Source organism: Brassica napus, chromosome A2, assembly GCF_020379485.1.
Source record: "Brassica napus cultivar Da-Ae chromosome A2, Da-Ae, whole genome shotgun sequence".
Classification (NCBI taxonomy): Eukaryota; Viridiplantae; Streptophyta; class Magnoliopsida; order Brassicales; family Brassicaceae; genus Brassica; species Brassica napus.
In genome coordinates this window covers 24,699,212-24,715,075 of record NC_063435.1, presented here as the reverse complement: position 1 = coordinate 24,715,075, position 15,864 = coordinate 24,699,212, and the positions used below count along the sequence as shown (strand labels likewise).

Genomic DNA, 15,864 nt, shown 5'->3' with positions numbered 1-15,864 from the left:
TGAGGCTATGGTTTTATGTAGTTTATGAATTGATTGATTATTAATAAAAGTTAAGAGATTTCTCTTTTGTTCCTTGTAATAAGATCTTTGTGATTATCCTAGTTTTCCGGGTATTCTAAGAATCAACGGATCTCTAATTCTATCCCTAGAAGCTTCCGCTACAAAAGGACTTTCGTCCGGGATAGAATAGATGCTTATACTCACCATGACATCCAGAATCGTCTTTGATTGAGAAATCAAAAGAACCTGGCTCTGATACCACCTGATGTCAATGCCAGGTTTATTAGCGTAGAGAGTCATGGCTGATACTGTAGCTGTTCAAAGGAAGGATGAAGCGACGTCAAGCTCACCTTACATGTTGTATGGTTCCGACAATCCAGGGGCCGTGATTTGCTCTGTCAAGTTGAACGGAGTAAATTACAATGAATGGTCTTCAGAGATGGTTAATGCTCTGCAAGCCAAGCGTAAATTGGGTTTCATTAGGGGAACCTTGAAGAAGCCAGAAGAGACGAGTCCAGATGTGGAGAACTGGCTGACGGTTAACTCGATGATAGTGGGGTGGATACGAGCTTCTATCGAACCGAAGGTACGCTCCACGGTCACGTATGTTACGGATGCGCATCAGTTGTGGGAAGATCTGAAGCAAAGGTTTTCCGTGGGAAACACGGTACGTGTTCATCAAATCAAGTCTCAACTTGCGGCGTGTCGACAAGATGGACAGTCCGTTTTGGACTATTTTGGCAAACTCTCGACGTTGTGGGAGGAGCTGCAGATGTATCAACCGATTCATGCTTGTACGTGTGGAGCAGCTGCGGCTATGGCAAAAGAAAGAGAGCATGAGAAGATTCACCAGTTCGTAATGGGGCTAGATGATTCACGTTTTGGGAACATATCAACAAACGTGATTGGTCTTGATCCTTTGCCTTCGCTTGGTGAAATTTATAATAAAATGGTGAGAGAAGAACAGAGGCTGGAGACTGCACGAGGTCGCGATCAACAGCAGGAAGCAGTAGGGTTCGTAGCTCGACAAAATTCAGCTTCATCGCGACAAGACTCTCCAAGCGATTCTGTCTCAAGCAAAGGTGACAACTCGATCTTGCGTTCTCGACCGCTCTGCTCTCACTGTGGACGTACAGGTCACGAGAAGCGTGACTGTTGGCAGATCGTGGGCTTTCCTGAGTGGTACAATGATCGAAGTGGTGGTCGTGGTCAGGGAGCTGGTAACAAAGGAAGAGGACGAGGCGCGAATGGTCGAGGACGTGGTCAGGCTAATGTTGCTCAAGCCACAAGCTTCAACACTTCAGTTCCAACCCTTCCAGAGCTCTCATCAGAACAATGGAAAGTGCTCACTCAGATGATACAGGAGAAGGCTAGTGTTACAGCCTCTGACAAGTTGGCTGGTAAGAGAATTATGGGTGATGTCATTCTCGATACAGGTGCTTCGCACCATATGACGGGAAACTCGGATTTGTTAACCGATATTGAGATGATTCCACCTTGTTCCATCTCGTTTGCTGATGGAAACAGAACCTTTGCAGTAAAAATGGGAACGTTTTCCTTATCTGATAAGATAAAACTGCAGAGAGTGTTGTTTGTTCCTGATATGAACTGCACTTTGGTATCAGTTGCAAAGCTTTTAAAACAAGCGAACTGTTTTGCTCACTTCACTGATACAATCTGTGTTTTGCAGGACCGTTTTTCGAGGACTCTGATTGGAGCCGGTGAGGAACGGAATGGTGTGTATTACTTTACGGATTTGGTCGTGGCAAAGAGTCATCGGGCAGTCGGAGGATCTGATCAAGTCTTGTGGCATCAACGTCTAGGCCATCCATCGTTTTCAGTGTTTTCAGATTTATCTTTTGTTTATAAACCAGCTAGCTCAAGTCCGTGTGACACTTGTTTTAGAGCTAAGCAAACTCGAGAAGTTTTTTATGAAAGTATGAATAAAACAGCAGAATGTTTTTCACTTATTCATGTTGATCTATGGGGTCCTTACCGAGTTCCTTCTTCTTGTGGAGCTGTCTATTTTCTCACAATAGTAGACGATTACTCCAGGGCAGTATGGACGTTTCTTCTTCTGGAAAAGTCAGAAGTCCAACAAATGCTGAAGATGTTCCTGGCTTAAACAGAGAAGCCGTTCAACAAGCCGGTAAGAATGGTACGCAGCGACAATGGAACAGAATTTTTAGTACTCTCGTCTTATTTCAAAGACAAGGGTATAGTTCACCAAACATCTTGTGTCAACACTCCACAACAAAATGGTCGTGTGGAGAGGAAACACAGACACATTCTGAACGTTGCACGCGCTCTGTTGTTTCAAGCATCACTTCCAGTTACGTTTTGGGGAGAAGCAGTGCTCACGGCTGCTTACTTAATCAATCGAACTCCGTCATCGGTTCTTAATGGTAGCACACCATACGAAGTCCTCAATGGTGTTAAACCTGATTACAAAGTGTTGAAGGTGTTTGGATCAGCTTGTTACGTACACAGAGCCTCTCGAGACAAGGATAAGTTCGGTCCTCGAAGTCGCTTATGTGTATTTGTCGGTTACCCATTTGGCAAAAAGGGATGGAAAGTTTATGACATGGAAAGCAATGAGTTCTTCGTCTCACGAGACGTTGTGTTTCGCGAAGACTTGTTTCCCTTTGCTGATCCGAAACCTGCAGTCAGTCCTACGGTGGTGGATAGTGTGAGTGATGAAGATTGGATCGTTACACAGTTGGACGAAAGGGGGAGTAATGATGCTCCAGCACCATCACCTGAGACAGAAACAGAGCACTATGCTCCAGTTGTTCCACCAACACCTCCTACGCCTACTGTTCCCGTCTCCAATATAATTTCTGCTTCTGAAACTTCATCATCTCTGATGCCCTCGACGTCTACTCCAGAGGACACTTCATCTCCAACAAATACAACTTCTCCTATCGAAGCAAGTAGCTCTGAGACACTTGGTAGAGGCCAGCGGGAGAAGACAAAGTCAGTCACTCTTCGAGATTATCTCCTCTACAACACTACGGCTGACTCTGAAAGTAATACACACTATTTTGTTTCTACCTCCTCCACATTAGAGCCTTCGTCATCGGTCTCAGGTAACTGCTTGTACCCTCTGTCTGATTATATTTCTGACGAGCAGTTTTCTACGAACCATCGAGCTTTTTTGACAGCCATTACAAACTCAACTGAGCCGAGAAATTTCAAAGACGCCATGCAACTTAAAGTGTGGAGAAACGCAGTTGGCAAGGAGGTTGTAGCTCTCGAAGACAGTAACACTTGGGATATCACAGACCTACCACCAGGGAAAGAGGCGATTGGCTGTCTATGGATCTTCAAAATCAAGTACAACGCAGATGGTACAATCGAAAAGCATAAGGCTCGGTTAGTTGTCAACGGTAAAAGTCAAGTTGAGGGTGAGGATTACAAAGAAACATTTGCGCCGGTGGTCAAAATGACAACAGTTCGTGCCCTTTTGAGACTTGTTGCAGCAAAACAATGGGAAGTTTATCAAATGGATGTTCAAAACGCCTTTCTACACGGTGATCTTGAAGAGGAAGTGTATATGAAACTACCTCCAGGTTTCCGACATTCTCATCCTAACAAAGTATGTAAACTGCGCAAGTCGTTGTATGGCTTGAAACAGGCTCCGAGATGTTGGTTCAAGAAGCTTTCTGATGCCTTAATACGGTTTGGTTTCATTCAGTCCTACGAAGATTACTCTCTCTTCTCTTATGAACGCAGTGGTGTGGAGCTTCGAGTCCTTGTTTATGTCGACGACCTGCTCATCTGCGGCAACAATCCACACATGGTGAAGAGGTTCAAAGAATACTTAAGCAAATGTTTTGCAATGAAGGACCTAGGGAAGTTAAAATACTTTCTTGGAATCGAAGTCAGTAGAGGCCCTGAGGGAATTTTTCTGTCACAGCGCAAGTACACGCTGGATATTGTCGCAGATACAGGTTACCTTGGCTCAAAACCAGTGGCTACTCCTCTCGAGCAGGGTCACAACCTTGCAAAGTCTAAGGCTCCTTTGCTCACTGATCCAACTAAATACCGTCGCTTGTTGGGTCGCTTGATTTACCTTTTGAATACTCGACCTGAGTTGTGTTATTCTGTTCATTTGCTCTCTCAGTTCATGCAAGCACCTACGGAAGAACACTGGTCTGCTGCGCTTAGAGTGGTTCGTTATTTGAAAGGAGCGCCAGGACAAGGGATACTTCTCTCGTCAAAGGATGATCTCACACTCACTGTCTACTGCGATGCAGACTGGAGTGGATGTCCATTGTCTCGACGATCTTTAAGTGCGTGTGTAGTAATGCTTGGTGGCTCTCCTATTGCGTGGAAAACAAAGAAACAGGACACCGTTGCCATGTCGTCAGCAGAGGCGGAGTATCGGTCGATGGCAGTTGCTTTAAAGGAAACTAAATGGATACGTCGTCTGCTCAAAGAACTTGGTGCAGAACAGAGTGATCCGACGCGCTTCTTTTGTGACAGTAAAGCTGCCATACATATCGCAGCTAATCTCGTTTTCCATGAACGTACTAAGCACTTGGAACGTGACTGTCATTCAGTTAGAGATGCTGTGAAAGCTGGTCTTATTGCCACTCAGCACATTACTTCGGCTTCTCAGATAGCAGACATTTTAACTAAGGCGCTCGGGCGAGTACCTTTTCAAAGTATCATGTCCAAGTTGGGTGTTGTTAACCCACACGCTCCAACTTGAGGGGGAGTATTGGGAGTATATGATAGGATATACACGAAAGTGTTGATAAGTCCGTATAGATAGTCAAGATAAGGCTAAATCTTAGAGTGAATCTTATTGTTACGTAGAGATCACGTCGACTCTCATATTGTATAAATACTCAGCCATTGGCTTTCTAATAGAACAACACATATACAGTACACAAATCTACAATATTAGTAAATATTAAGTACAGTTGAAAAATATGTTGGGTTAGTAGTGACTACTAACTAATACACACATCACACCAATAGAGCCTAGTTTACCTTTCTTGATGGAGGCAAAGGAGGCCGACTTCGAACGTGGGATTGTCACATCCCCTCATCTGCTAGTTGCTAAGTTGCTATCATCATGACTTTTCATTCCGATTCACAAGTCTTTTATTCCCATTTTTACTTTGAAATTAAATTAATGAGAATAGTTCACAAATCAACAAATGTTTTCAATTCATACGAGTCCTCATAAAGTCAATGATTGAGGAAATTGAAGGATTTACAAGCCCAAAAGGATTTTTATTCGTAATACGAAATCTCAACTACTAGTTAGTACCCTACTACTCTTACATACTCTTGCATGAAACAAATGTATAGCTTCGCCATACCTATAATTTGAATGTAGAATATTCAAGTCATGTATCCGATATTTAGTTACACACCATTCGATAAGTATATATATCGAATGCATATGTTTTCAGGATATCCTATAAATCTGAAATAGGTTTTATTGGTAGATGATGGACCAACCCGTACCAATTGCGTCGGCATTCAGCCTGGTCCTTCATTAAAAAAAAAAGAGAATTGAAATTAAAGAGAATATGTCATGTTCTTTCGTTTTCATAAAATATAATGTCTTAAGCACCCGTGATTTCTAGCTTTGTTTCTTCTATGTGATCTTCACAGCCTTTTCTCTTATCGTTGGCGAGTGGCGTCTGCCACATTCGTCCAGACTCTAGACTCCCTTCTTTATTTACAAGACCGCCAGTAAAACAAAATAAGACTATTTAATTTGTGACAAGACAACTAAAACAAAAATAAAGGAATGTGAGAAGTAAAATAAAGTTAATACTGAACGCATGCCTGAATGCATGTGACTGCTTACCCTACCTGAAAACAATACAATTGCAGAAAGATAAAAAAAATTTGTTTTTGTTTTTTCATTTCCAAATTAATATACAATGGCCCATGCTAATAATTACTAATCACTACAATGGCCCAAACTTTCCATCGTTTTTTTAAAGAAATGGTTTATTTCTATGGATAGTTGCAAAAGAAAAAAAAACGATGGACTGTACAAGAAAAATGTTCATACAAAGTATTTTGCTAAGGCATACAAGATGTTATTTTCTAAACAAAACGTAAGTATGAGAGATTTGTTCAAAAAAAAAAAAAAAAACGTAAGTATGAAAGCAAAACGTGATAAGTGTTTAGAAATCTCTGATAGCCGGACCTCATGGTCTGGTGGTAAAGAAACCTCGGTTGAGGTGCCCGCCATCACGAGTTCGAACCCTAATCACATCAGATTTAACATGGTTTCCGTTTGGCCTGCAGGACTTTTCTTGCCAGTTCCGGTTGAATACGGTGGGATAGTCGGATTAAGTGAGAGGTCTGGATACCTAGATTATCAAAAAAACAAAAAAAACGTGATAAGTGGACACGTCAGACAAGTAGTGACGGAGCGAGGAAACAGCTTAGCCGCCTACTGTGGTCCCCATTATCACTTTCGGGTTCGCTACAATTGATTCTTCAACGTTTACAGATATTTATACTCCCAATAGAGAGCCCAAATCCAATGTATCGTTAACTAAAAGCCCAATTAGGCCAACTGTTATAACTTATAAGTAGAAAACATGGCAGGTCTTTTTTTTTTGTTGAGAGATGCGAGGTCTTTGTTTAATATTTTCTTTTTCCACGATTATTAGGTTTTGATTTTGTTTTTGTTTTCGTTAAAAACCTTAAAATTTTATTGTATTATCAGGTACTTTGAAGTTTTGTTTATTTTCTATATCGTTTTGTTAGTAATCGGGGAGTGTCTTCTAGAATCACGTATTAGTAGACCTAAAATAGTATAGATATCTACATTTTAATATTAACAAAACTCATTGTTTTTAGTAAATCAGTAACATGTTTCAAAAATCAAAACACCAATATCAACTAAAACAAAATTACCACTGGACGTAGTGAACTAATGTTTTAAGCATAAATGTTAGTTTTACCGTGCTTCAATTTTAAAATTTGATATAAATAAAAATTTACGTTATATTTAGGCTAATTACAGCATTTTTAATCCAATCTATAATATTATTTACAGGTAACTCACTCCAATTCATTTTTTTAATCTATATATTTTTTTTAAAAAATAAGAACATTATTCTATTTCTACACTATATCAAAACTATTGTTATTATAAAAATACATTGAAACAAACTCCAGATATATTATAATATTTTCTATCTTCGAGAAAATAGCAACAAACATTAGAAATAGACCATGCAAAAATTAATTTTAAAAGTTCAAAGTCTAAATTTTTTTTGCCTAACAAAAACTATTTTATTATTCAAATTTTGAAAGAGGTTTTCGTAAATAGACCATAATAGAACAACTAATAAATTAAAATTCTCTACAAAAAGATATTGCCGTTCAAGCTAAAGAGTCTAAAATTTGATTTTGCGCTCATGGAATATGAGTAATCCCGAAATACGGGAAACATATCTGTAAAGTTTATATCTTCTCCAATTCTCCAATTTTGTTGTAAAACTTGGCCAAGCGTGTGGCTCCTTAATCATGTCGATCAAATCCTTGCAGTCCGTTCCAAAACGCTGATATGTCCAATATTGCAGCATACTCTCCATCGTCCATCTTAGTGCTTCTACTTCTGAGTGCAGAGGAGACTCTCGTCGAATATAATTTCGTATCCCCATAAGTTGAACCTTCTCCAAGTTGTCCATCCAAGCCCATCTACACCCGCTAAACTATGATGCAGATGTCCATGATCCGTCTATCATGCATATATTATCCAAGCTTAAGACTTGAGGTTCGTCACTACTATGGTCTTGTGGAGTTGATGGCACCATCTCGGTTACATTCAACCATGTTTGATATTCATTCTCTGCATAGCAAACTAGCTCTAAAGGATTTTGGTCTATTTCTCATAATTTTATTTATCTTTTATGGCTTTTCAAATGTACCAGATTATCCAGAGATAAAGATCACTATCTAAAACTGGCTCAACAATGATGTTTTTCTTCTAAAAGAGAATCTATATTATCATATATACTCGAGACAAGAAAGATATTTGAATTCGTTGGCGTTGAAGATAAGGTCCAAACTTGTAGAGATGATGGGCATTCAAAAATTGCATGAATAACAGATTGTTCTAATTCTCTACATCTTATATAGTAGTTATCGCATCTTATGTTACGTCTTATTAAGGTTTTCGTTACTATCACATGATCCGTTATCAATTGACATATTAGTTTAAATTATTTTTAATTAAAGGAAAACTAAAACAAAATTCAACAGTTTTATTAGATGTGTGATAAGTAAATCATTATTAGTTGTTCATTTAAATATACCAGTGTTCTAAAACGCGTTAAGCGTTCATTACGCGTTAGATGATTGTATAGCACCTAGTCGTATAGGCGAACGCCTATACGGGGTGTATACGGATATATATTTTTACACGAAATATAAGTATATGATTAATTTATATAACTATATAGTATAACATATATAAATAGTTTTAAATTATAAAAATTAAGAGACCAATATCAATTACTAGTGTTTATTTTTTTATTTTTTATTTTTTTGGCACAAAATTACTAGTGCTTATATTATTCGGAAAACCATTGCAATCACGGTGTTTGTTTTGAAACGACAAGTCGAATAAAAAAGCTGTAAATAAATAGTCGCAGGAGTACTTTTTTCCACGTTAACATGATAACAATTCATAAGGTCTTGGTCTTCCTTTTTTCCTTTGTATGTTTTTTTTTCCTTTGTATGTTGTCTCAACGTTCTTGGTCTTTTTTTTTTGTCAACCGTTCTTGGTCTTTCTTAAACAAAAAAAACTATAGACTATTTATAAATAATAAGTCGATACCAAAAATTGCACATGACTTCCTTTATTCTATAAAGCCCCACTCAAACGACAACGTCATGCAGCTAATCCTTTAACGTCGCAATGATGATGTCATCATCGATCCCTATCGTCCATTTCTTCATCTTGAGGTCGACGATATCGACCGTTCAAAGTCTCACACCGACGGCCTATAAAGAAGAGTATCAATGATAATTCTCCCAAAAAGAAAATAAGCTTATTAAGACTTTCACGTCTAAAAGTCTCGTTTCTTGTGATTTAATCAAAAAAAAAAAGTATCGTTTCTTGTGATAAACATGAGCTCGGAGAAGAAACAAGAACGCCGCGAAGAAGATAACGGTGATGGAAACAAAGGGTTGTCAACTAAAATTGTACGTACGGTAACGGAGGAAGAGGTGGATGAGTTTTTCAAGATACTACGTAGAGTACACGTGGCGACACGGACGGGTGCGAAAGTTAACGTCGGTGTCGATGAACGAGGGTTACCGACTAAGAAGAGGAAACGGAGTCAGAGCCTTGGTTTGGTAAACTCATTGCATAGTAACGGCGTTAGAGATGGAGAACTCGATGGAATAACTCAGGTCGGGTTAAGAAATTCGGGTTTGGATCTGAACTGTAAACCGGAACCTGAAACCGTTAGTTTGTAATCCTTCTGCCGAGTTTACATCTTTCTTCCTATAATTAATTTCCAATATACCTAAATAATTTTTAACATTTTATAATAGAATAATGTCTCCTAATCAAACCAATACAACAATATTAGTTTGTAGTATAGTATATTTACGATTTACGAAGCTTCGTATTAGCTCTTGTTCATGAGCAGTAAATGCTCTGCCAATAGAAGTCTTTGTTTTAATAAAGACAATAAAAGAAGAGAAGTCTCTGTTGGTATGAAAAATGTTACATTGTGGTCCATTCACGCGCTATTAATTAGAATTTTTAACTCTCCGAAACGCTTTATGACTTTGGAATTTCATTCCAAAATACTTTCCACTTGTGACAACCTTTTTACTTGCTGAATGACATTTATGTCTTCAGCTAATAGAAAAAAAAAAAAAAATCAAACCGGATCCGAGTCTTCCAATTTACTTTCCGTACCAAACCCTCCTTTTACCAATTTCCAAACCCTAGTTTCTAATTCAAAATTCACAGCATCTCTCAAACCACCCCACCCCTCTTACGGTGATTCCTAAGAACCCTAGATTCTAGCAAATCGTTCTTTACACTTTCTCCTTGCAGTTTCTCCTCTAAAACACCGACTGGTCTGAATCATCAACAAGAAACAAACCCTTCTCTTTCTGAATTCTAATTACCAAATTGATAAAAAATAATCAAAGCTTCTTCGATTCTCCTCTCCTCTGTTACTCACAGAGTTGCTTTGCTTTAGAGAGTTGATGAGTTCGGGATTCAAAGTGGGTGAGCTCGGGATCCACCGTGGATGAGCTCGAGATAGCTGCGGTGTTGTTTAAGAGAGTGGATGAGCTCGAGATTCGCTATGGATGAGTTCATGATTTTCTGTGTGTGAGTTCGGGATCCGCCATGGGTGAACTCGGGATAGCTGTGGTGGAGTTTCAGAGAGTGGATGAGTTTCAAGGTTGTTATCTCTGATTTCCTTTGTCCATGAATCTTTGTCTACACAACCTTAACGACAGCTGTGGCGGCGAAGCTGTTTTCTCCTTCGTTGTCTTGTCAATGGATGACTTCAAGAGATGTAGTAATCAAAGGGTGGAGACGGGCATGTGTGACGAAACGAAACAGAGTCTCCCCTGTCACCGCCATGGTTGTGGAGCCTCTTAATACTGCCATTCAGATTCATCAATGGTGGGAACACAACCCTAGTTCATTACTGATAATGGCAGAGAGCGGGAGACTGGTAGTGGTTACTCGTTGGCTAGCTACTACACATATCAGTGGGTTTGTTTGTTATTTCAGTTCCAGACTTTGGTCTCTAGTTAAAAGCTCCGTTAAATCAAAGGTTTGAACTTTGGTCTCTTTCTCTAGCTTCACTATCAAGCTCTCAAAACCAATATTTGGATTTTTTTTTCAGATAGTGAGGTAGACCTTTGTTTTTAGCGAAGGAAAAGGAGTAAGGAGCTAATGAAAGTTGCTGGAGAAGTTCTCTATTTTTTCACAAGGAAGAACTTCAACATCACTGATCGTGAAGAAACAATCATGTAAGCTCATTCAGAAGAAATTTTCAATTTTTTATGTAGGTTTTAGTTTAGTAGGCTATGTTCACACATTTTTTTGCAAAACCTTGTCCACAATATATTTTATACACCTTGTCCACAATAATTTGAAGAGATGTTTAACTAAGCCATGTTTACACATTTTTTCACAAAACCTTGTCCACAATACATTTTATACATCTTGTCCACAATATCTTGAGATGTTTCACTTTATCGACAGCTTAATGAAGATAAAGAGATGACTTAACTTATGTACATTTCCACACATTCGATTATAAAATCTTGTCCACAACTTTTAGTTTTCTGTCCATGTATTCTCTATATTTTATGTCCATGTCCACACGACAAAATCTTGTCCACAACTTTCAATTTTTAATATCGGCTTTCAGATTAAAAGCACAACTTCGACATCAAACGGACAAGAATAAAGAACTTATATCTATAAATCTAACCAACTTAATGCCTTCCAAAAGAAACAAATACAAAACCGAACCGAGAAACAAAACACAATCGCAACTCTCATTAAGGGCATTTTTGTCCAAAATTTTGTTTGGACCAAAGAAAAGTGTTCCTAATGTGCAATGTGTCTCTCGGTGAAAGACAAATTCAGAATGTGGCCCAAGGTGTAAACAACTCTATTAATTATGTGGTCTATTATACACTGTTTATATTATTGACGAAATGGATTAGTGAATTGATATGTAACAAAGCGTTTATTAGTATTTCTTTGACTTCATACTAATTCAAGTTTCTTTATTTTCCACAAGATAATGGGCCTTATGAAAAAATTGGCCTAGTAGACATGCCTAGTAATAAATCCAGTATATCAGGATCCATAAAATTAGTTAGTGGATATGTCCTTTAACTTAGGTAATTTAATTCTGACAAATCATGTAAGGTGAAACGTGTGTTAATTGGGTTATTATAGGTCTTCTCTGTAGGTGTTTAAACCCGATCAACAGTTTGATGGGCGGGTGCAGAGAATCGCGCTCATGGGTGGATCTTTTCGTATCTTCTCTCTTCGTCTCCCAGTATAAAACCTTGTGTTTCCCTTCTTCCGATTCTACACACAGACATCTCACGCTAATTTCGATATTGCCACTGATTTCTAAATCAACGTACCAACTAAACCGGAAATAAACCGTAACCGGTTAAAGCTATGAGCGATTTATTAGCTGAGACACTAACACGGAGTGACTCGGTTGCTAAGAAGCGAGTCAGACACGAGTTGGACGAGCTAGTTCTCGACTCGCCTGGCGTGAAGCGGTTCAGAGACGATTTATTCGATGACTCGGGTCATGACTCAGAGATTCAAGATCTTGACTCGTTGATGAAAAGCTTCGAGGATGAGTTGTCGTCGACCACGACGGAGCAAGGCTCGGGCGACACTCTGGCGGATCTTGGTTACCTTTTTGAAGCTTCCGACGACGAGCTAGGTTTGCCTCCGCCACCATCCCCACCGTCGACGCTTCTTCCTCCGTCGTCTGAAGAAACGGAGAAGACGGCGACGGAGTTGGTACGCGCGTTGTCGGAAGTCGACGTAGCATGTTACGAATATTCCGATGTTTGTTTAGATTCCGGTGACATGTTTTCATGGCGGCCGGAAACTTTACCGGCGGAGTAAACAATAATCCCGAGTGTTTTTGTAAAGCGAAACGGTGGCGTTTGTGGAAAGCGTGTGGCCATATATAGGATCTCTATGTAAAGATTTTTAGGACTAGAGAGATCAAATGGTTAGTGTAGTAAATTGCTTTAGATTAGTTTATAAGAATCCATTTTACTTTGTTCCAGGATCTGTTCTGTTGATCTTGAATCATCTTCTTCCTTTGTTTGTGTTAAAATTAAAGTATTGTCAAGAATTTAAGCCCATATATTTATTAGCATATGAGATTGAGATCAGTTTTTTTTTTTTAATTCATAATTCTCTCTTTTAAATATATATATGTAATTGTGAAGTAGTTAATGGATATATATATTGAACCATAAGAACTAAGAAGGATTCTCATCAATATATAATCGTTATTATGTAGGATATTGCATCTTCGATTGAGACGGGTTGATTCTTCTAGAAGATATCGTTTTAGTCGGTGTGGCTAGGTATGTGTTTGAAGAAGGAAGAATGTAAAGATTTTGCAGAGATGGAACGCTGTGAGATACGGTATACCAAGGAGAGCGTCTGAGAAAGTAGATTTTAAGATTTTGAAATTTGAATTAATGAGTTTTTGTGGGTCTTAGTTTTAATTTCCGTTAGGCCCATATTGAAAACCCATCTAATATGCCGGACCGTTGAGAGTGAAGTTAAATCGCACGGCTGAGAGTCGTGAAAAGGTGATTCGGTTTTGGTGTTTGAATATATAATATCCGTTAGGAGCCGGTTGCAAACGAAGACATACTTCTCGTTTCGTCTCTTTCTATCTCTTCTTACAAACTGGTGAGATTCTTAGATTAGTATGCTTTTTTCGATTTCTCTAATCTCTAGATCGTGAATTTGCTCTTGTTCGTTCTCATCTTGTTTAGAGTTCGCGTTAAACTAATGCGATCGTGCTATCTTGTTTTGCAATTTTGTGAGTTAGGTTGAACGATTACTTTAATTTAAAGGTTGATGCGAATATATATATTGGTGAATCAATATTCAAAGAGAGATTTTCGGTGGTTTGAGTTCTAAGTTTGTTCTTCTAGTTGTTTGCAACCGTAAAAGTAATAATGTCTCTCACTTTAGCCTCTCTATATTTTTTGTTTCTGTTCTTCAGTGTGTTTGTGTGGAAAAGCCATATCAACTGAAGATAAGTTTGAATCTGTGAGCCGAACAGCTGAAGCAACAAAACAGATAAGCTCTCTTTACTTCCTCTTTTTTTTTTGGTTTTCTTGATTGAACAACAAAATTCGCCTTTTAATAAGATTTTCAAAGGTTTTTATCCAATCTAAGAGATGAGCTTTTTTTTTGCTTAGGGTTTTAACAAAACAGAGAAGCTTTGTTTTTGTTTTTCATCAAACCCCAAAAAGGAGCATAGGCAGACACTAATCTAATAGTGTGCTGACAGATTCTTATTTGGAAACATTGTCTGGTTTTCTGAAGCCTAGACCCATAGAAATGTTTGAATAATGGCCCCAACAACTATTGGTTGGTGGTAGTGCATGTCTAATAGATGGAAAGTGTCCGGCTGATGGTTTGTCCGGTTGGTGGTAATGCATGTCTAAAACATGGGGACATTGTCCAGTTGATGCTAGTGAGAAAGAGACTGTGATGGTACCCACGGCTTACATTAACAACAACAACGGCTTAAGAAAAGTCTTTAGACAGAGACTGTGATGGTACCCACGGGTTGATACTATGTAATGTTGGATGGATGGATCAAATGTCCTGTGGCTTTCAAAATAGTCTTTAGACAAAAAGACTATGAAACGTTGGATGCCCAACAAGTCAACAACTTACCAAAAGAAAGTCTTTAGACACAAAAAGAGTATGAATATTGGATGGATTAAACGACAAACAATACATCATAAAGACTATGAATGTTTGGATGGATAAAACAACAAAAACAAAGACTATGAGTTACCCACGGCTTATAGAGGCTTTAAACAAAGGATCTTGACTTCTATGAATAGTCTTTAGACAATATCTACCCACGGCTTATGAAAAGTTTTTAGACATAGACGTACTTGTTTGTGAAAAGTCTTTAGACAAAAGACTGAGTTGAAAGCAGCTTATAAAGAGTCTCTAGAAAATTTATACCCACGGGTTATGAATTTTTTTTAGACAGAGAGTTTGAGTTGATTGTTACACACGGATTGTGAGAAGTCTTTAGAACTCTTGAGTTAAAAACAGCTTTACAAAGAGTCTTGAGACAATACTACTACTACCCACGGTATTACAGAAGGGTTTTAGACAAAGACTGAACTAAACTTAGGACAATACTACTATTACCCACGGTTTATAAAAGGTCTTTAAGATAGAAACTCTGAACCCTTTTGATTACTAAGTTTATTGGATGTGAAAACGACTTAACGGTGGATGAAAAAAACGACCACTGGTTTAAAGAGGTCTTAGGAAAACCTATTTTACTTGCTGGAAGGAAAAAAACTACCTGCGGCTTTAAAAAGTCTTAAACAAAGACTATGTTTGTTTGAGTTGTTGTACGGTGAACACGACCAACAACTTAAAAAAGAGACTTTGAACCAGAAACCATATCTTTACAGTAACCACAAGGCTTCAAAGAATGACCAATGGCTGAAAAGAGTTTAAGACAAATAAATATGAAACAAAAACAGACTCCGTAATTCACCATAAGCCTCGACAAAAAGTAATTTAACAAAGACTACATGTCAGTGTTTAGCTTGTTGGATGGAAAACGGCCAACGGCAGCTTGGGGACATTGTCACAAGAAGTGCATGTCTAAGCTAGGATGGAAATTATGACATACTTTACTCACCCACGGCTAACAACAAACGGCTTAATAAAAGTCTTTTGACAAAGACTATGATTGTACCCACGGCTTGCTATAAAGTCTTCAGACAAAGACTATGAAACGTCGGTTGAATGGATCAAATGTCCCGTGACTTGCAAAATTCTTTAGACAAAAAAACAAGGAAACGTTAGATGGATCAAGCGACCCACGAGTTACAAAAAAAAAAAAATCTTTAGACACACAAAGACTATAAATGTTTGGATGGATAAACGAAAAACGGTACACCATAAGTCTTTATACGGAGGCTATGAGTTACCCAGGGCTTATGAAGGCTTTAGATACCCACGGCTTATAGAAAGTTTTTTAAACAAAGACTTTGAGTTTCTTGGTACACACTTCTTCTGAAAAAAATTTCTTGAAAACTTCTGATGAAGAGTCTTTA

General features: G+C 38.3%; 2 protein-coding genes across 2 annotated transcripts; both read left to right on the top strand.

Moving 5' to 3' along the window:
- The first annotated feature begins 8,923 nt into the window (after window positions 1-8,923).
- Window positions 8,924-9,541, top strand: LOC125580209 (protein NIM1-INTERACTING 2-like). Its single transcript, XM_048744407.1, has one exon. The coding sequence runs from the start codon at window positions 9,124-9,126 to the stop codon at window positions 9,472-9,474; it is 351 nt and encodes a 116-aa protein (XP_048600364.1). The 5' UTR covers window positions 8,924-9,123; the 3' UTR covers window positions 9,475-9,541.
- Window positions 9,542-11,850: 2,309 nt separating this feature from the next.
- LOC125580208 lies at window positions 11,851-12,915 on the top strand. Its single transcript, XM_048744406.1, has 2 exons — window positions 11,851-11,991; window positions 12,058-12,915. The coding sequence occupies exon 2, from the start codon at window positions 12,176-12,178 to the stop codon at window positions 12,638-12,640; it is 465 nt and encodes a 154-aa protein (XP_048600363.1). The 5' UTR covers window positions 11,851-11,991; window positions 12,058-12,175; the 3' UTR covers window positions 12,641-12,915.
- The last annotated feature ends 2,949 nt before the right edge of the window (window positions 12,916-15,864 follow it).

Excerpts from the sequence above, each read along its gene's own strand:
- LOC125580209 (XM_048744407.1), top strand. The coding sequence starts at position 9,124 with ATGAGCTCGGAGAAGAAACAAGAACGCCGCGAAGAAGATAACGGTGAT.
- LOC125580208 (XM_048744406.1), top strand. The coding sequence starts at position 12,176 with ATGAGCGATTTATTAGCTGAGACACTAACACGGAGTGACTCGGTTGCT.